The sequence below is a fragment of the Pteropus medius genome, unplaced genomic scaffold (genome assembly GCF_902729225.1).
Source record: "Pteropus medius unplaced genomic scaffold, Ma_sr-lr_union100, whole genome shotgun sequence".
NCBI classification, from domain to species: domain Eukaryota; kingdom Metazoa; phylum Chordata; class Mammalia; order Chiroptera; family Pteropodidae; genus Pteropus; species Pteropus medius.
The window spans coordinates 6,183,482-6,203,760 of record NW_024348533.1 but is presented as its reverse complement, the minus strand read 5'-3'; the positions used below and the strand labels follow the sequence as shown (position 1 = coordinate 6,203,760).

Here is a 20,279-nt window from a genome sequence, read left to right as displayed (position 1 = left end):
CTCACTAAGGTTAGTCATTTCTAGCTTTTGATTTGAAGCGAAAGATGTGTGACTCTTCCTTTCATTTGAACACTTAGAGGCCATTTTAGGGTTAGTAACTGGCCTAATTTTAATATTGTTGTGTCTCGTCAGGGAACTTATAAGTTCTTCAGGGAGGCCGAGGAGAAGGAGAGAGATAGGGGATGACTGTTTAATGGCAGCAGTCAGAACACAAACATTTATCAATTAAGTTTGCAGTCTCATACAGGCGCAGTCCATGGCACCCCAAAACAATTATAATAGTAGCATCAAAAATCACCGATCACAGATCACCATAACAAATGTAATAATGATAAAGTTTAAAATATTGTGAGAATTACCAAAATGTGACACAGAGACATGAAGTGTGCAAATGCTATTGGACAAATGGCACTTACGGACTTACTCAATGCAGGGTTGACACAAACCTTCAATTTGTAAAACAAACAAACAAAAAAAAAGCAATATCTGCAAAGCGCAATAAAATGAACCACAATAAAATGAGGTACTCATGTGTGGGAAAGCCCTGTATCCTCCTCTTGATTTTACTGTAAGCCTAGAACTGCTATAAGAAAATAAAGTCTTTTTTAGAAACAAAATATAAAACTAGTCACCTATCCCAGTCTTTGTAGACTGGTTCTGTGCTACAGCAGTGCTTTACTCATTACCTGGCTTGCTCTCAGCCTAGGGATCAAATGAAGCTAAAACCCTAAGATCTTAGATCTTTTCTGAACATACATCTTGGTCAAGACCTTATGTTGCTTTTTCAGCTGCTTTTAAATGTCTTGGTTTCCCAAAGAATCTCACTCTAGCCCTTCCTCAAGGCCTTAGATAGTCTATCTCATGTTTCGTACCTTAATTTCTTGCCCCAGGTACCTGTGGGACTGTAATCTACCTACCACTTTCATCAGCAGTTCTTCTCCCTACCTGAGATCCCAGTTAGGCAATGAGGTGGGACCGGTAGCCTAGGGATGTGTCCTCCCCTTCCAAAATGTGGCTCCAGGCCTTTTTTAGTCCCTGAAAGGCGAGACAAACCAAAACCAGTTCTTTCCAGTCCTGCTGCCATCTTTGACCAAGACCTGACCTTTGGCTAATTATAGTATCATTATATTCTCATTAGAATTGCAGTTACCATGGCTCCCATCATGCACCTGATGCCATGACAGTTCCGGAAACACCATATATGGAAGAAACTGCAGGAAATTGAGGTCCCTGCCTGCTGGGAGGGGACAGGTACCATGTCTGTGGGCTCAGCCTCTCCCCCTACTCAGAAGAACGAAAGCCCGTCATCCAGACAGCCTCTGCACTACTAGATCTTTGAGTATGCCCACACTTCCCTCTTAGGTGTGTACTCTCATCTCCATAAAACTTGTGCTTTCTTTCCTGCTTGATGTTTGTCTTGTCTGTGAATTCTTTCTTCTGATATAAGGCCAAAACCTGGTCACCAGAGCTCCAGGTTGAGTTCTCTTTTGGACATCTATCCTGGTTGAGGTCTCCAGCATCAGTAAGACAAAGTCCGATATTTCTGGCAGGCCCAGACAAGCTAGAATTTTACATATTAAGGCTGCTTTGTTCCTTCCCTGTTGGAGAGAGAAAATTGGGAATTCACCTGCCTCCTCCCCAGACCAAGACCTGCTGTGGAGAAGGAGCGAGGCTAGGGCAAGTGAAAAATGCCTCAAATTTTCCCACAATTTCAAACGTGGTTTTTACTTTGAGTGGTTGCTATAAGTCTTCTAGTGTTTTCCAGAACTTTTCCATGGTTATTTTAGCTATTTTCCAGTTGTCTTTTGATGTTGCCAAGGGGATTGAGGGCTTGCAACTTTTTACTTTGTCATTTTGCTGACATCTACTTTGACTAGAAATCACAGACCACTCAGTATGGCAATTACGGGAAAGAAAATATATATATAAAAAAGAAGTAAAACTGTCATTCACACATTATGTGGCATTACATAAAAACCCAAAACAACAAATTCATGATTGGAATTTACAAGAAATTTTAGGCAATAAGCTGTATACAGAACCAGTACTTTATAAACGAAATTTAAAAAGAGATATTATTTACAATAGCTTAAAAAATACGCAACATTTACAAATAAAACACAAAAAATATGCAATACTGCTGTGGAAAAAATATATAAAGACTTATGAGACCTAAATAAATGGTGAGATATACGATGGTAATGGAGTGTTAGGATCAATATTGTGAAGATGTTAATCTTCCCCAATTGATTTATAGATTCAATGAATCTGATCGGTCTCTACATATTTACTTATAAGTTGGCCTGATGACTATTCATGTGAGTTGATTATAGCCAGGATATCTGAACAGAACTGATAGAAGGATACTGATTCTATCTTATTAAGATTTACTTTCCAGCTATAATAACACAGGGTGGTATCCATGACCCTATGCTGTGCTGCAACCTAACTGCACATTGACCCTAGATACTTATGACCCTGCTCTCCTTTCGCTTTTTCCAATAACACTTATCTTCTAAAATGCTGTATAACTATGTCTATGACTTATTGTCTGCTCTCTACCCCATTCTCCAAAAAGAAAAGTTCCGATCTTTGTCTTGTTCACGGACATATTTCCAACCTTTTACAACAGCGCTTGGCACATAGCGGGCACTAGATACTTCTGACGATTAGGTTCATTCTTGGCAGGTGTCTACCTGCCTTATCATTTATACAGATGCAGAGCTATAAGATAACGCCCTCAACGAAACTCCCTTTACTTCCTGAGGAACCAGGAAACCAGGGCCCTGTAGCTCACACAGTGGGACGCCGAGCCCAGACTTGGGTTCTCGGCACGTGACAGGCTCGCTAGTGCCCCGCGGCTCGTTGACAAGAGCGGAGAACTACACTTCCCAGAATCCTTGGGTCCTCGCGTGGACTACATTTCGCAAAGGTATTAGCGGCCGCCCCTGCCCCGCCCCCTGTCCCGCCCTATGGGACCTACAGGGAGCGCTGGACGTTTGTCGCCAGATTGAGTGGCTCCCAGGCCTGACCCAGGAGGAACCCCGACCCGAGGCTGCTGCCCGGCTCAGGCAGTTCCGGAGCCTCCGCCTGCGGAGTGTAGCTGACGGAGGCACGGCCCCCAGAAGGCCCGAGGCTTGGGCGAGGTGAGTGTCGGATGTTCTGCGGAATACGGCAGGGAGGACCTGGGTCTCGGGAGGATTGCGGGGCACCGGCACGCGAGCCGAGCTTTCGTGGGCGCGGGCGGGCCGAGAGCCCAGCCCCCTGGCTCTGTCCGCCTGCCTCCCGCGATCCGTCCCGCAGACGTGCGGCTGAATAAGGCAGGTCAGGCATTTAGTTCTCGGTGGCCCCAGGCCCCAGCCACTCTCCTGCTTCCTCCGACCGTTCTCAGCGCGTAACCTGCCCGGCCCCTGCCGGCTGTCAGTGAAGGTGAGGAAATATAATTCCTCCCCTTACCGTCGCCACTGTCTTCCGAGGTGGCAGGCGTAACGATCTGTTTTCCTCGAGAAAAGACTTGCTAGCTTCTCCAATGACAGAGCCAGGATGGGCACCCTGGTCTTTGGTGTCTGTGCCCATTCCTCAGACAGCAGCCCCTTCCTGCCATGGAAGAGCTGATGTTTCCCCTTTCCGAAATAGTTTTCTCTAAAACTGGAAATGATTCCTTGACAGGATAGGGAGGAAGCGAGTGGGAAAAATTTGCGGTGAAGAGTTGTCACGTGCACTCAGTGAGGTTACAGTGGATGACCCGGGCGCGCCGTGCAGGAACCTGGTGTACCCTCATTGGCTGTGGAAGCAAGTTGCTTCCACTCTGCCCTCAGTTTCCTGATCTATAAACTGGGGGTACTGACGATGCCAGCAGTGCTGTGGGACTAAACGGTGTGAGCGGTGCCTGGCTCAGTGAGTCGCTGCTGCTGCTGCTGCTGCTGCTGCTGCTGCTGCTGCTGCTGGAGGCCTAAGTCCTTTTTCTCTGCGCCAGGGGAAGAGTTGGGGCCTGGACCTAGGTGGACCAGCCCTTCTCTCTGGTCCTGCCTGCTCCTTGCTCCTCCTGACGTCCCTCTCTGAGAGCACAGGGCGTCATTCTCAGCTGGTGGAAGGATCTGAGAGCTGGTGATTATAAAGGGTGGAAGGAAGAAAGGTCCTCCCTCAGGGCTCCTTTTTCTTTCAGATCTGCCTTCTGTAACTGTGCCCATCCTTAGGGGAACTAGCCCAGAAAGAGGACATGGCTACTGAAACAAGGTCTCAGGTGAGTTCATTGTGTCTCAGACCTTAGGGACAGATGGTTTGTTTGTTTGTTTGTTGTTTTTCCTCTAGCTGAAGTTCTGTTTCCAAGACAGTCTTCTCCAGGATTTGGAGCCAAGTTCCTTTCCCTTTGAAGAGTCAGTCTCCCAGGGTGGGTGGTGGACTCTGTCCTGCATGCCTGCCTCTTCCACTGCAGCCGGCGTCCAATGTTTCCCTTCGTTTTCCTAACACTCTTTTATTCATTAATCTCAACTCACTGTTTGATTGCTAATTTGACAGGTGAGATGCCATGCATCTCCTATCACTTGTGGACGAAACAGACAAACATCACTGTTGGCAGAGTTCCTTTCTGGCCCTGCCTCCTTTGCTCAGCCCATCTCCCTCACTAACCTCGGCCAGATCGCTTTTCTTTTTCTTTCCACCCCTGAGAATCCTCATGATACCTTCCCCAGGCTTCTCTCACCCACAGTTTTTATTTTCTTCTCCTTCTTAATCCTGCGGATCACATCACCTGCTTCTACCACTCTCTTGAAAACTGATCTTGACCTGCCATGTTTATCTTTATGTGTGGGAATGAGCAAGGAACCTTATCCAGTGAGTTGATGCATGAACGAAGGGCAGCTATGTTGGAGGGGGCACAGCTGGAGCGGTCTCTTAACTCCCGGGACAGAGACAAAACTCCTCAGGAAACGGCAGGGTGGGTTCAGTGGGCCATCGGTACCGGAGAGGCAGTGTATACAGTGCTTAGGAAACGGGGGCTTTGGAGCCAGACGGCAGGTTTGAACCCATATCCTCCATTGCCATTTATGGGCCTTGGGCAAATCCCTCCGCCTCTCTGGGCACCGAGTTGCTCTCTTGCCCAGAACATTCTCTGTCCTCATGTGTGAGTGGATCCCATAGGCATTCTTGCCCACCTCGCCTGCTGCCCATCCATCAGTGTTCTGGAGGCCCGAGTATAAAACTCAACAACAGGACCTTTGCGACCAGAGAGAGAATATACCAAGGACTGAGTCAAAAGAAAACTCTAATTACTGTCCTGCTTCTGCCACTAATACATTATGTGACCTGGGGTCTCGAGTGCCCTGGACCTTGTGTTCTTCATCTCTAAAATAAGGGTCGACCTAGGAGGCAGTGCACCATCCTGTCCAGCTACACGTTTTCTTTCATTGTTCCAATTATTTCATGTGTTTTCCTTGTCTGCCTGTTGAATTGTAAATTCTTTGAGAGCAAATATGATTTCTTATATTCTTCCTCTATATGCAAATAATTTAATGCCTTTTTTATGAAGTATAGCACGATCATGGTAAAAATTTTAAAGAATAAAATATGTACACATATATGTATGTGAATGTATATATATGTGTGTACATGTATATATATGTGTGTTCATGGGTATATACATGTGTATTTATATGTACATTTTTTATATATATAAAAAAAGTAAAATTACCCGTAACTCCCCTATCTGGAGATAATCGCTGTCAGTCATTTCTTATGCATCTCTCAGTATCAATTTCTATGTACATATATATATTTTTTTCAAAAATGGAACAAACTACACAATGATATATAACCCATTTTCTGTACTTCACTATAGAGGATGTCTTTTTAAGTCAACAAATATTATCAAATCACCATCAGAAATATTATTCTAATTAACACTCCCGCTAATGGCCTTGAATATCTCCACACATCTCTTAAAATGTTTAACAGAGGGGCTGGTTTATACTTCATGCTGCTCATATATATTTTGTGAATGATTGATTGTTCATTAAACAAATGACCTGGAACCTTCAGAACCCAGAAAAATATCAGAAGCATTTCATGGTGCCCGTCTGCCTCCCCAGTGCCACCTTCTTCACTCTGTGATGGGTGGTACTGGGTGAGCTGGGATGGCTTGTCTTTGCAGGTGTCAGTGACATTCGAGGATGTGGCTGTGCTCTTTACGCGGGACGAGTGGAGAAAGCTGCGTCCTTCTCAGAGGAGCTTGTACCAGGATGTGATGCTGGAGAACTACGGTCACCTGGTCTCACTGGGTAAGGAAGCTTTCCTGTAGGTACAGAATTCAGAAGTGGGGATAACTCAGTACCTGCTTCCCCAGCGAAAAGCCCTGGGTCCTCAAAAACTTTAGCTGAGTTTTGCCTGATGATTGTGCAAGTTGGATCTGCATAAATAAACATGAAAACTCTTCCCCTTTATAGGTGTGGAATTGCCCGTGACTGAGACAGTCTGCACTGTTGCACGCTAGAAGCTCCCCCTTAGTTCAGGCGTCATTTCCCACTGTGACTGTTCTGTACTTGCTTGCTCACCACTCAGGGGCTCTTAGTGTTACCCCGAGTGTTCCCCTCAGATCTGGGGTAGCTCATTGTGTCCAAACAAAACCAAGACTTGTTTTTTCTTTTCTTTCCTCTGTGGGCAGGATTCCCACTTTTCAAACCCAAACTGATCTCCCTGCTGCAGCAAGGCGAAGAGCCCTGGAAGGTCGAGGAAGGAAGTCGCAGAGGCTCCTGGCTGGGTGAGTGGGGGCCTGAGGTGCGGGAATCGCCGCAGGCACAGGTCTGATCAATGAGTGCACGATGTATCGTGGCAGGAGGCAGGGTGTTGGTCCAGAAAGTTTCTCCCAAGTTCTTGGTCCTCTGGAAGTGATGGAAGGGGAGACACTAAGGCCACAGACATGAGCTTCCTCTTTTTCTCTGGTAATCACTTCGCAAATGAATCTCTCAGGATCTCTTGTTCTTTCCTCTTGTTTCAGAAAAGGGCTACATTTTCATGTAGTCATTCAGCAAATGTGTATTTAATGAACTGCAGATAATTCATTCTTATTGGGGCTTGGGGTATGTACATGGGGTAAGAAGAAGGGAGAAAGGAAAGGATTTTAGAAAACTAGGTAGAGGCCACATTATAAAGTGCTTTGATGCAGTTCTTAGAGATGGGAACTGCAAATAGTTAAAGGATTTTAAAACGAAGAATTATCTCATCCTTGCAATTTTAGAAAAATTGGCCTGAATCAGAAAGTGTAAACGTCCTTCAGTAAAGCCACAGCTGAAGAAGCTGTAGTATGTCCCCACTCTGGCATATGGCACCATGGTCAGAAAGAGGACACTAACGGACAAAGCTCCCTCCGAAGCCCATTAAGGACTAAAGCAAGTTCTAGAGTGTTATTTTGATGTGGCACCGTTTATGTTTAAAGAAAATTACATGGGCGTTTGTCTACAGGTATAATATGCATGGCAAGTACAGAGAGAAAGGGACACAGCTTAGCTGGTAACGGTAGTTACATTTAGAGTGAGATCGAGAATGAGCAGGATGAAAGGGAACTTTATTTACACATAATCTTTTAATTTTTCACAAAGAATAGTTCTTGAAGTCCTTAGTTGAACTTAACAAGAATGATCACGTTGGAAGTATTGCGGGATAGATTTAAAGTGAGGCAAAACTAGATGTGGGAAGTTTCTGGAGATTATTCTATAATGTAGACAAGACGTGACTAGGGCCTGGACAAAGGCACATGCGGTGGCATTCAGGAGGGATGAGGAGAGGCCCTTGTTAAGGGTGAGTTCAGTGTGGGATGGGCGTCACTTGAGATGTGAGTGAAATACGTGGGATGAGGTTGCTGGGGGACAGTTGTATAAGGTATATGGGGTGGGAACGCAAAGGAGGTTAGGGAGCCGTCAGTACAAAGATGGCATTTGAAGCCTTGAGCTGACCAGGTGGGAACGGCAAAGGACAGAATCCCTGAAAACCTCAACATGCACCAGGTGGGTTAGGAAGAATCAGGGGAGAGAAATGGGAGAGGCGGCTTTGGTGGAAGTCGGGGACAGAAAGACACAGGTCCTGCCCTGGTGGAGCTCACAGTCAGATGGGAGGGCACAAGTGGTCTGAACTGTGCAACACCAGGTGGGGAATGGCTGGTGCAGTCAGGACCTCCGAGGTCAGATACACGGTGCTGCTGTGAGAAGGTCGACTGGCACGGGGTGGTGATGGCAAAGGTCCGCTGAAGAAGGGTGGACCAGGACAGAGGAGCACTCCGAGGAGGAGCACTCCGGACTCAGGAAGGGCATGTGTGAAAACCCAAGCAGCCAGTATGTGCGGACGGGGTGAGGAGATGAGCAGGGACCATCCTGCTTTGCTGGGGGCCCTGTCACAGGCGTGGTCTGTGCCTGAGAGGCCGGCGTGGCCCCTGAGGACTTGGGAGTTGCCTGGCCACAGGCCCAGGTGTATATTCTGCGGAGATGAGCCAGCATCCTGTGTGGAGACTGTTAGGTGGAAGTAGGAGGACTTGTCCAAGGCTGTCATCAGGTCTAGACGACCAGTGATGGCCTCTCAGGAAGTGGGATGGGCTGTCTCAATTCCCAAAGCCCTTGTGCCTTGGGGAGCTTTCCTTCCACTGAAAGTTGAGATTTTTGATGTAGGAATCACAGTTGTGTGTCTTTCTATCTTTGTAACTGTCATTTGAGAGACATACATTCATTTTGTGGAAACTGGTGGAGTCTACCACACAGTTACCAAATACAGCATCTGGGACCCAGTTGAGAGTGCAGGGTGTCCGTCCCGCGGTGGGTGTGGGCTGAGCCCGGATGAAAGACCAGAGAGAGGAAGGAAGAGCCTTTTCCTGCAACTGGAGCCTCTGCTCGAGAGTGAGTGTCCCCTCCTGAGTGACCGAGCATTGGCAGGATCAAACAGAAGAGAAGGTATGACAAGTCGAAAGCTGTCCAGAGAGATGCCACAGCCACCTGGCAATGGGGTCTGGGTTCCCAGTGAGCCCATCTGGAGTTTGAGGTCCTCCATGCAGGAACACAGAGCAGGTGTCTGAAGGAAGTGAGGCTGAGCAAGATGTACGCTTCTCTGGATGCATGAATGTCCTCTCTTTCCTCAAAGATGACAGTCAGATGGGATGACCTGGGAGTGCTGATGTGTGTTGGTGTCCCTCCTGCACCCTAGCAAGGCCCCCATCTCAGGATGAAAGTGGCCCCGGAACAGGTCCCTTCCCCATGAGCTCGGGCCAAGGGCTTGGGAGTTCAGGGCGAACCTCAGACACTACCCCTACACCAGAACCTGAGCCTCCCTTGACCACGGTAACAGACAAGCTTATGCCCCGGGGTAGGACCCCTGCGGCCTCTAGTTGCCTCAAAACATACTTCAAAAAATTATTTTCACTGCAAAGCAATTCACAAATAGGAAAGCTAAAACAAGAAAGAAAAACAGCGTCATCCCTGGGTATGTGTTTTAAATTGAGACATGAGAGGGCATAGCTCAAAGGGTGTGTATCGCATCAGAGTCCCTTGCTTAATAAATGTGCCCAAAGTCTAATCACTGACGTTGTGCTTTTCTGGAAGGGTTGTAACAGGAATAATGTGGTTAAACCAACTTGTGCACCTCAGGAGTTTTGTTTACACCCAAATGTGGACATATTCTTGAAATCTAAAATTTAAAATCCAGGTTGATCTAAGTAAACCATTGCCTCCAATAAAAAAGTATTTTTCTTTCCTTATCGTTTCTCTTTCTGTGTTACCTCCATTCAAGAAGCCATGTGCATGCTAGTCAGCTTGCAGGGATCATGGAGGACCACATTTCCACTCACCCAGATTTGCTATGCAGAGGGTGGGCATCCTTTTCCAATTTACACAAAGGTGCCATCAAGGTTAGCAGGCTAGCGAAATCACATGCAGTGGTTTTAACAAGTGAATTCTTTCGAAGGTGCAAGTGGAGTCCAAATGTTTTGTACTTGTGATAATATGTTTGAATGAGTCTTGCTCTTGTCCCCTGCACCCCACAGCAAAGACTCCTGTGTCAGCCCTGCACCTCCCTTCCTGCCACCTGAATCCACTCTACTCGTAGCTGCCAGAATGATCTATTTAAAAGGTGAATCAGGTTATCTCACTCCCAGGCTAAAAACCTCTAGTAGCTTCCATCACATAGAGCACAATCCAGTCTCCAGAAAGACTTTCAGAGGTTACACGGTCCGGCCCTGGTACCTCTTCACTGTCACTTCCTTCTGCTCTGCTCTTTATTTGAGCACTCCACAGTTACTCTGGCCACCTTGCAGTTCGTTGGGCAGGCCACATGGGCCTCCACCTCAGGGTCTCTGCACTTGCTTTTTCCTCTCTTGGACTGTTCTTCCTGGAAGCCATGAGCGCACATGACTCACTTCCTTGTGTTGCACAGATTTCTGCTCAGATGGTACTTCATTGAAGGCACAGCTCACTCATGTAAAACTACCTTCCATTCTCCACATTCATCCCCTCACCTTGTTTTATCTTCCATAATAATATGTATTTATTTATTATCTGTCTCTTCCCCTGAGTTGTAAACTCCCTTATGCTGGATTGTCTGTGTCATTTGTTCCCATCCCCCAGTACTAACAACAGTGCTTGGTCAGAGCAGGCCTCCAGGTAATGAATGCGAGAATGATGCGGCTGGGTCAGTGATGATGAAGACAGAGAGAAGGGAGCCAGTGTCTGAGATATTTGGGAGATAAAAGCAGCAGTACTTGGAGATGGATTATATGTGGAAGCTTAAGGGGGTAGCATTGCCAGGGATGCAGGGATGCGTGCTTAGTTTGTGGCGTGTTCTGGGATGGACAGTGATAGCATTCACTGAGAGAGCAACACTGCAAGATCAGATTTGGGGGATGGTATAAATTTGATTTCTTATTTCTAGAGGGAATTCTACTTTTTGTAAAAAAAGTTTTTGAGATAATCATAGATTCACTTGCAAATATAAGAAATCATACAGAGATCCCATTAATCTTTTACACAGTTCCAAAACTATAATGCAATGTTACAAACAAGATATTGATATTGATACAGTAAAGATACAAAAGAATTTCTTATGTCACCATAAGGATTTTTCCTGTTAACCATTTTTAGACACACCCACTTCTCTCTTGTTCTCTGTCTGTTCCCCACATCCCCTTGTCCTTAACCCTTTGTAACCACTAACCTATTTCCATAATTTTGTCATTTCAAGAATATTATGTAAATGGAATTATACAGTGTATAACCTTTTAGATTGTTATTTTTTTTTTCACTCAATACAATTCTCTGGAAGTTTATCCAAGTGTTTGCCTGTATCAGTACTTAATTCCTTAATTCCTGATCACTGAATGACATGGATATACCACAGTTTATATAACCATTCACTAGTTGAAGGACATCTGGATTGTTTCCAGTTTTTGACAATTACAAATAAAGTTGCTATAAACATTCTTGTACAGGTTTTTTTGCAAAAATGAGTTTTCTTTTGTCTGTGATAAATGCCCAAGAGTGTAATTGCTGGGTGTTATGGTAGTTGCATGTTTAGTTTTTTTTTCATAGTTCATGAGATTTAGACCTATTTATTAAGAAAATATTTAATTTAGTAAACAAATTGATGCAAAAAAAAAAAACCCATACAATATCATGAGACAGTTTAAATATTCATGGTGATTATAGATTTGAATTGCAGTTCCCCTTTCAAAGATCAGGGCATCTAGACTGTTTAACCCACTACATTATTATGTTTGAATATCATGAAACTCCCCCCCAAAAGATGACATTTTAAAAAGGAAAATGATGGTTTTAAAGTAAAAGTGACTCTTCCCCTCATTTCAAAAACACAGGATTTTTCTAAAATGTCAAGTAGAAAGGGTAAGTACATAGAAAAAACACTTCACATCTTAGCAGACTTGAAAGAAATCTTTAATTATATACAGAACTAAAATAAATCCATGCAGATTTTTAAAAGTGACAACTACTTTACCTTTTTGTCTTTTTTATTAATATAAATTTCCTAATATATATAATGCTTTCAAGATACGTAACATGTAAAGCAAGATCGTTTTTATCAGTAATTTCTCTTAAAGGAGTGTGGGGGGAAACTTAAGGTATAACCCTACAGAAAAGCAAAGCAAACTGTGAAGTGAGGAATAATCTTGATGTTCTCAAAGTAAAAATGTATGTCTTTAAAATAGTAAGCTGCCTAATTAATCCAGACAGCGGAGAAAGCAGGAAAGGATGAGACAGGAAATAATATCTGGGGCTAAACAGACTAACTGCTAAGATCATTTACCTTTTCTTCAGCTTCTCTTTTGACTTCTCATGAAGTATAAAGGTAATGGAAGACAACTCATTCCCAGTGCAGAGTCAATAAATAATAAAATAGAAAAACTTATCCCTCGCTATGTTTCATTAACATTTTACCTATAAAAATGAAAATAAATGTAAGAAACAATGCTCTTCCACCTCAAATGATTTAAAGACAGTCATGGTTTAAACCAATCTCTTAACTATAAAAGTAACATTCCATTCTAAAAGAATGGTCTGAGAAGGGAGAAAGTAGATAGCTATTTTAAGCTCCACATAAATCTTTTACTCATGTAATAACCTTCAGTTACTTTTTGAGTACAGAAACATTTCCTCTTTAATCATCTAAAATCACATGCAAAAAGATGAATGAAGTATCCCCATAGCACAAATGTAGAAAAAAAGGCAGGAAAAGGACTAAATGACTTATAAGATAGGTTATGCCACTACAAACTGGAAACAAAGACTAACCTGCTCCTCTAGAAATGTGTTATAAACACATTAATAAATATCAGTGAGGTGATTAAATACTAAACGTGGTCTTATTGGCCACATAAATTAAGGTGGAAGGGGAGGCACTTGACCAAAAGTACTTAAAATAAAACTTGAATCTTTTTTCTAGAAGATTCCTTAAATCCTACTTTCAACTTTTTGCACTAATTTACACAGACCACATTACCATTTACTATGTAACGTTAAAGTTTCCAGTTAAGAAACTCAATTAAGAAACTGGTCACCAGTGAGATAAGGAGCACCGGGGCAGGGTTGGGGGGTGAGGGGTTGGGGGAGGCAGCCTGCTAGGGAGAAAACAGAGGGCAAAGACAGAAGGAGGCTGGGTCCTTTATGATGTAATTTAGCCTCTACATTGATTGTGGAACCATCTACATCCAGACTTTTTGTTGTAAAATAATTAAAAGTCTTTGTTTAGACGTAAAAAAGAAAAAAAAAGAAAAAAGAAAGAAAGAAAGAAATGAAAAAACTGGTTACAAATTTTTGTATAGGATTCATCAGAAAAAACATTTTTTTTTCTTGGAACAAAAATAGTTAAAAACGTGGGTTTTATAAAGAGATTTGAATTAATATGGAGCTACATAGATACACAAAGCTCAAGTATCTGAAATTATTTCACTGCCTGTGATCTTCATCAAGATCTCAGAGTACTCAAAAGTTCTTTGACCCTTTCAACCAGACTGTCCTGTTTGTCTTCAAAGTCTTCGTTAACGTCCAGTGTTAAGATTGGCACCTCTTATAGATAATCAAAGTTAGTTTTCAGTGTTCTATGCAAGAGCCAGCTTTCAAAGTAGTTATTCATCCAGTCATTCATGTCTTGATAAATTGTCCACTCTGTTTCATTCATACAGTCAGATTCATACAAATTAGATGCAAAAAATACCTGTCACTGTACACAGATTGTTCAAAAAATAATACAGCTTTCTTCACCTCTTTGAATTTGCCATTGAGAGAGGCAAGCTGAGCTCATGTTGGACTGAGGCGGGCATATAATGGAAGGTGTAAGACCATCCTTCAGGTTTCTCATACATCACCTGAAGAAGATTCTCACCACTTTTCTGAGATGTTGTCAGTTCTTGAAATTCATCTTAAACACTTTGAACATTGCACTGTCTGGCAACAAATTCAGGAACCATTTACCAATCCTCATGGACTTGTTTAAGAATATTCACTTTAAGGATATTCACAAATGTTGACTTCCCTGCAGTGATGTACCCTTCAATGGACATTTTCTTGATGCAAGTCCCCTCGAAGCTGGTCACAGGAAATGGGCAGCTCCTCTTCGGTGGGGTGGCCATTCCCTCAATTTCATGGTGGCCCCGACACGTCGGGCAGGGATGGCTGGGAAGTGGCCACAGGTGCCTGGGCTGCTGTCATCCCCAAATGTGGCCTTACCTGCAGGCTGGACTCCAGTAGGTTGTAGGCTCTCTACCAAGTCTCCTAATTTGATTTTCACCCACGGAGTCAGAGGCTGAGGGCGGAGGCGGGGGCGGGGGGAGGTGGCTAGGCAGGCCTATGGCAGGCGAACCGCCCAGCCTGGAAGCTACATGCCTTAGTTTTTGAAGACACAGCCAAATTGTCTTCCAGAGGGGCTGTATCATTTTACATTCCACCAGCAATGTAGCAACATCTCAGTGATCCAATTCTTGCCAACATTTTGTGTTGTCATTATTTTTTTATTTTAGCCATTCTGATAGATATATGGTCATACATGTTGTGATTTTAATTTGCATGTTCCTAAGGGCTAATGATATTGAGCATATTTCTGTGTGGCTGTTTTGCCGTCTGTATATCTTCTTGGGTGAAATGTTTGTGCACATCTTTTGTCCATTTTCTAATTGTATTGTTTGGTTTTCTATTATTGAGTTTGGGGAGTTTTTTATACGTTATTCTAGATAGTAGTCATTTGACTGATATGGGGTTTGCAAATATTTTCTCCTAGTCTTTAGTTTCTGTTCATCCTCTTAACCATGTCTTGGGGAATAAAAGTTTTAATTTTGATAAGGTCCAGTTTAAAAATGCCTCCTTTTACAGATTATACTTTTGGTGTCAAATTTGAGAACTCTCTGCCTACCCTTTGGTCTTAAAGATTTTCTTCTCTGTTTTGTCTAAAAGTGCTACAGTCTTACATTGTACTTTTATGTCCATGACCCTTTTTGAGTTAATTTTTGTATTAAATGTAGGGTTAGGTTGAGATTCTTACTGTCTATCTGTTTCTGTCTGTCTTCTTCTTCCTTCTCCTCCCCTCCCATCCCCTCCTCTTCCCTCCCTTCCCCTCTACTCTCCTATCCTCTTTGCCTGTGGACAGTTGTCCTAGCATTATTTGTGGAAGAAGCTATCTTTCCTCCACTCAATTTCTTTGCACTTTTGTCAAAAATTAATTACATGCATTTGTGAGTCTGTTTCTGGATGTTTTATTCTGTTTCACTGACCTACGTGTCTGCCTCTCCACCCTCATCATAGTGTTGATTACTGTAACTATATATAGGTCTTAATATTGGGTAGATTGATTATTCTCACTTTATTCTTTTTTAAAGTTCTCTTAGCTATTCTAGTTTCTTTGCTTTTCCATATAAATTTTAGAATAATCTTGTCGATAGCTACAAAAAACCTTGCTGAGATATTGATAGGACTTGCAGTAAACTTGTTTATTGATTTGGGGATAATTGATATCTTTACTATGCTGAATCTTCCAATCCATGAACATAGTATAACTTTTTATTTATTTCGTTCTTTAAATTCTTTCATCAGTGTTTCATAGTTTTCACCATATAAGTCCTGTATGTATTTTGTTAAATTTATAAGTAAATATTTTGAGGAATTATAAATGGTATTGTAATTATAAGTTCAATGTCCACATGTTCATTGCTAGTGTATGGAAATATTGGGTTTTGTATATTTATCTTATATGCTGTGACTTTTCTTAACTCTCTTATTGGTTCTAGGAAATGTTTGGTAGATTCCTTAGGATTCTCTATGTACTGTCACCTACAAATAGGGATAGTTTTATTTCTTCTTTTCTGATCTGTATACCTTTTATTTCTTATCTTGCCATATTGTACTAACTAGACATGCAATACTTGCAATACTGTACGGAATAAGAGTGGTAAGAACAGACATTCTTGCTGTGTTCCTTATCTTAAGTGAACAGCATTATCTTTCACTATTAAGTATAATGTTAGCTATAGGTTTTTGTCGGTACTCTTTATTAAGTTGATTACATGTATAACCTATTGGTTAAAAGAGATTTAAGAGATATACCAACCAAATGCAGTGGTGAACCTTGATTGTTTTCTAATTGAAAACATTTACGAGGCAATTAGAAAAATTTAAACACTGCCTGTATATAAGATGTTATCAGAGAATAGTGTTAATTTCATTGTCTGTGATATATTTTATTTTTTTGTTTTGTTTTTAAAAAGATTTATTTTTGAGAAATGCAATTGGAAATATTTATGGATGAAATGAAACGATTTTGGGATTTGCTTTAGCAGTCGATAGAGGAGGAGTGGAACTTATACGTGAAAGTGTTGGTGGTTGTTGAAGCTGGCTTTAGAGGTTCATAGTACAATTCTTTCTGCTCTCATATATGTTGAAAATTTACATGGTAGTTTTAAAAAATTAGAGTTATCAAAAACAAAATTTCTAGACCAGCATTTCATTTTTTCTACTAAGGCAAAGGATGTTCGCAAACGTGCAACACCCCCGTCATAGTGTTAGGTATAACTCCTAGCATACTAATTGTAATTCTCTCATTTCTCTGGTTCTCAAAAAAACCTTGTGAGACTGCAAATGAAAGTCTCGTTTTTATCAAGGTATAACTTTGACTCTGACTGATTATTGGATAAATTGAAGAAATATTTTAGGAAATAAGGCCTGAAAGGTTTTGGGGGTCAAAAAATACTGATTCCGCCTTCAACTCTCACCCTGTTCCTTCATCTAGTGTTGGGGAAAGTTTTTAAAAAATCTCCTGCCAACCCAGAAAATCCTTTCCAAAGGGCAGAAAGCATTGTTACTATTGAATAAGCATTAAACCAGATTGCCACCTGCATGTCAGGTAATTGCTAATGAGATTACAAGAACAGAAAAAAACATACTCTTTTTAATGTAGTTCAAGAGATACATTTATATACATGTTCTCAAGATTAATAGTAATTTATCCTCACTTAAGAGGTATGTAACACAGTTAGCTGTACATTCTTTCATATTCATCCCAGATTCACCTGGCAGTTGGGCTAACTATCTGTGCTAGTTAATTGTCTTTATCCTAAGAAGTATGTGTATGTGGGGACTTCTAGTATCATATGATAAGCAGGTAGTCACAGTTCAGAGCTAGGCACATAGGCTAAATGTCCCATGTGACAGGGAGATAGGAGCACTGTCAGTCTTGATGTTTACTTTTCAAAGGCACAGCTCTCAAGCTTTTAAGAAAAAACATTCCTGGGTGGTGATGTTCACAGAGGCTTTAAAAGATTTATATAATATCAAAGGCATAGAGGAAGGATTTACAAATACAATTTTCTCAAAGAAAAATTTCTCTAGTGTTTCTCCATTAAATAAGATACTGGCTTTAGAACTATAAAGGATATGTATTTTATCATGTTGAGGAAGTATCCCTCAATTCCTGTTTTTTTAAAACGTTTTTATTGTCACTGGTGTTGATTTTTTAAAGTCTTTCTCATTATCTCTAAATATGTTCATAATTTTCCCCCTTAGATACATACATTATAATGTACTATAGTAAGTGGCATAATAAGGAGAATGAATTTTTGGAGCTCTGTTAAGAAATAGTGTGCAGAAGAGTTAACACTGGAACTGAAACTGAGAAGTCTGCCATGTAGGAAAAGGAAGGAAAGACATTCAAGATTAGAAATAATCGCAGAAGTGAAACCCATGTTATGGAGATGATTTACAAGCCTGTGTTAGGCTTTGGATACCAGACTATATTTCCCAATTCATGCTTTTCCTCTAATCCCTTCTCTCCATTCATTCCTATAATCTCACCTTCTTTGAATGAGCTTACTCTAGTTTTGTATTCACCCAAGTCTTTAAAGCCCTCGTCTATTATTTTTATATAGTATTACTTTCTATTTTTTCCTTTTGCAAGTATATTTTAGCCAGAAAGCAAGCCCCTATTTAGATACCGATATTTATTCTTTGTACATATTTAGTCTCATCCAATTGTGTGAATCATTGGCAGTTTCTTTCCTTTTTTTCCCAGGAAGTAAGAGCAGTCCTAAAACCACAAAGTCAACTCAAACACAAGACTCATCATTTTGGGGGCTGATAAAGAAAAGACTCAAAAGAGATGAACCCTGGAACTTCTTATCAGAAAAACCCTGCACATACGAAGACAAATTAAAGAAACAGAAGGACAAAAGTTTACAAATAATTTCAATCACCCATACGAAAATCCTCCCTGTAGAAAAAAGCCATAAAAATAGTGACTTTGGCCAAAATTTCAGCCTGAAGTCAGTCTTTGTTAAACAACAGAGAGTTGCTAGAGAAAAAATACCCTCAAAATATGAAATACAAAGAAATAGCTTAGAGCAGAATTCAAATTTACTTAACCAAACAAAAATCAAGACAGCAGAGAAATGCTATAAATGTAATATATGTGAAAAAGCCTTTAATCACAGTTCATCCCTTCGTAAACATCAGAAAAACCATACTGGAGAGAGATTATTTAAATGTAAAGAATGTTTGAAAGCCTTCAGCCAAAGTTCAGCTCTTATTCAACATCAAAGAACTCATACTGGAGAGAAACCCTATATGTGTAAAGAATGTGGAAAAGCCTTCAGCCATAGTGCATCCCTTTGTAAACACCTAAGAACCCATACTGTGGAAAAATCCTATAGATGTAAAGAATGTAGTAAATCCTTCAGCAGAAGGTCTGGACTTTTTATACATCAAAAAATCCATTCTCAAGAAAATCCCCATAGATACAATCCAGGTAGGAAGGCATCCAGTTGTAGCACACCCCTTCCTGGATGTCAGAAAATGCATCTCAGAAAGAAGTCCTATTTATGCAATGAATGTGGCAACACTTTTAAGTCTAGCTCATCCCTTTGTTATCATCAGAGAATTCATACAGGGGAAAAACCTTTTAAATGTGGGGAATGTGGGAGAGCCTTCAGTCAGAGTGCCTCTCTTATTCAACATGAAAGAATTCACACTGGAGAAAAGCCCTATAGATGTAATGAATGTGGAAAAGGCTTCACATCTGTTTCACGACTTCATAGACACCAAATAATTCATACTGGAGAGAAATTGTATAATTGTAACGAATGTGGTAAAGCCTTAAGTTCCCACTCGACACTTATTATTCATGAGAGAATTCACACTGGGGAGAAACCATGCAAGTGTAAAGTGTGTGGGAAAGCCTTTCGACAGAGTTCAGCTCTCATCCAGCACCAGAGGATGCACACTGGAGAGAGACCCTATAAATGCAGTGAATGTGAGAAAACCTTCAGGTGTAACTCATCCCTTAGTAATCACCAGAGGATTCATACAGGAGAGAAACCTTATCTATGTCTGGAATGTGGGATATCTTTTGGCCAAAGTGCAGCTCTTATTCAACATCAAAGGATTCATACAGGAGAGAAACCCTTTAAATGTAATACATGTGGGAAAAGGTTTAGACAAAGCTCATCACTTATTGCACATCAACGAATTCATACTGGAGAGAAACCCTATGAATGTAATGCATGTGGGAAACTCTTCAGCCAGAGGTCATCCCTTACTAATCATTATAAAATTCACCTTGAAGAGAATCCCTTGAAAGTAAATTTGCATGTGTGAAAGCCTTAAACCAAAGCTCATCAGAGTATACATACTTGAGATTGATTTAATAAATGTAATGACTATGAGAAAACTTTCTATTTTAATTCCTTATCAGATATCAAATTCTAAGGATAACTTTGACTATGTAATAAATATTGGGAAAACTTTTATACCTGTCAGTCACTTTTAAATGTCCTGAGACAAATAAATCAGAACTGCAGATATTGATTGTGGCCATTTATAAGCTGAAAGGTAGGGTTTTTCTGTCTTTATACAGCATTATATGCTATATGTGATATGTAAATGTGAGAAATATCTGAGTGTAGGGATACTGGATTTCTCAACAGAAAGACAACAACTGTATAAGCTAATAGCATATTTATTACAACTAACATTTTAACAGCAAACAGAATTGATCTTAAAAATATGCATTTTTACAGCAAAGGACCAAATAATAGATTAAAAACAAACAAAAAAAAAACCAAAAACAAAAACAAAAAAACTGTAAACTACCTCAGTCTCTGGAGTTTGCCTTTTCCTAAACTGTTGTCAAACTTTGTGCATGGTTTTCATTAAAGAAAGAAAAAAAATTCTGTTCTCTTCCTCCTTTATTTTTCTAGTTACTTCCAAACTATACCTAGCAGTCTCTTAAAATTTTTACAATTTCTAATTTTGTTCTCAGAA

General features: G+C 41.1%; 1 protein-coding gene and 1 pseudogene across 4 annotated transcripts; one reads left to right on the top strand and one right to left on the bottom strand.

The window, feature by feature from the left end:
• The first annotated feature begins 2,946 nt into the window (after positions 1-2,946).
• Positions 2,947-20,185, top strand: LOC120616635 (zinc finger protein 354B-like). Of its 4 annotated transcripts, none has more exons than XM_039880288.1 (5): positions 2,947-3,146; positions 4,166-4,243; positions 6,149-6,275; positions 6,659-6,754; positions 18,038-18,176. In XM_039880288.1, exons 2-5 carry the CDS (start codon positions 4,220-4,222, stop codon positions 18,097-18,099), a joined length of 309 nt encoding a protein of 102 aa, XP_039736222.1. In that variant the 5' UTR covers positions 2,947-3,146; positions 4,166-4,219; the 3' UTR covers positions 18,100-18,176. The 4 variants fall into 4 exon arrangements, with proteins under 4 accessions (XP_039736222.1, XP_039736218.1, XP_039736221.1 ...); XM_039880284.1 differs by having other exon boundaries at positions 2,948-3,146; positions 18,034-20,185; XM_039880287.1 differs by lacking the exon at positions 4,166-4,243 and having other exon boundaries at positions 2,948-3,146; positions 18,034-20,185.
• LOC120616639 (deoxycytidine kinase-like) lies at positions 13,288-14,138 on the bottom strand (annotated as a pseudogene).
• Positions 20,186-20,279: the final 94 nt, after the last annotated feature.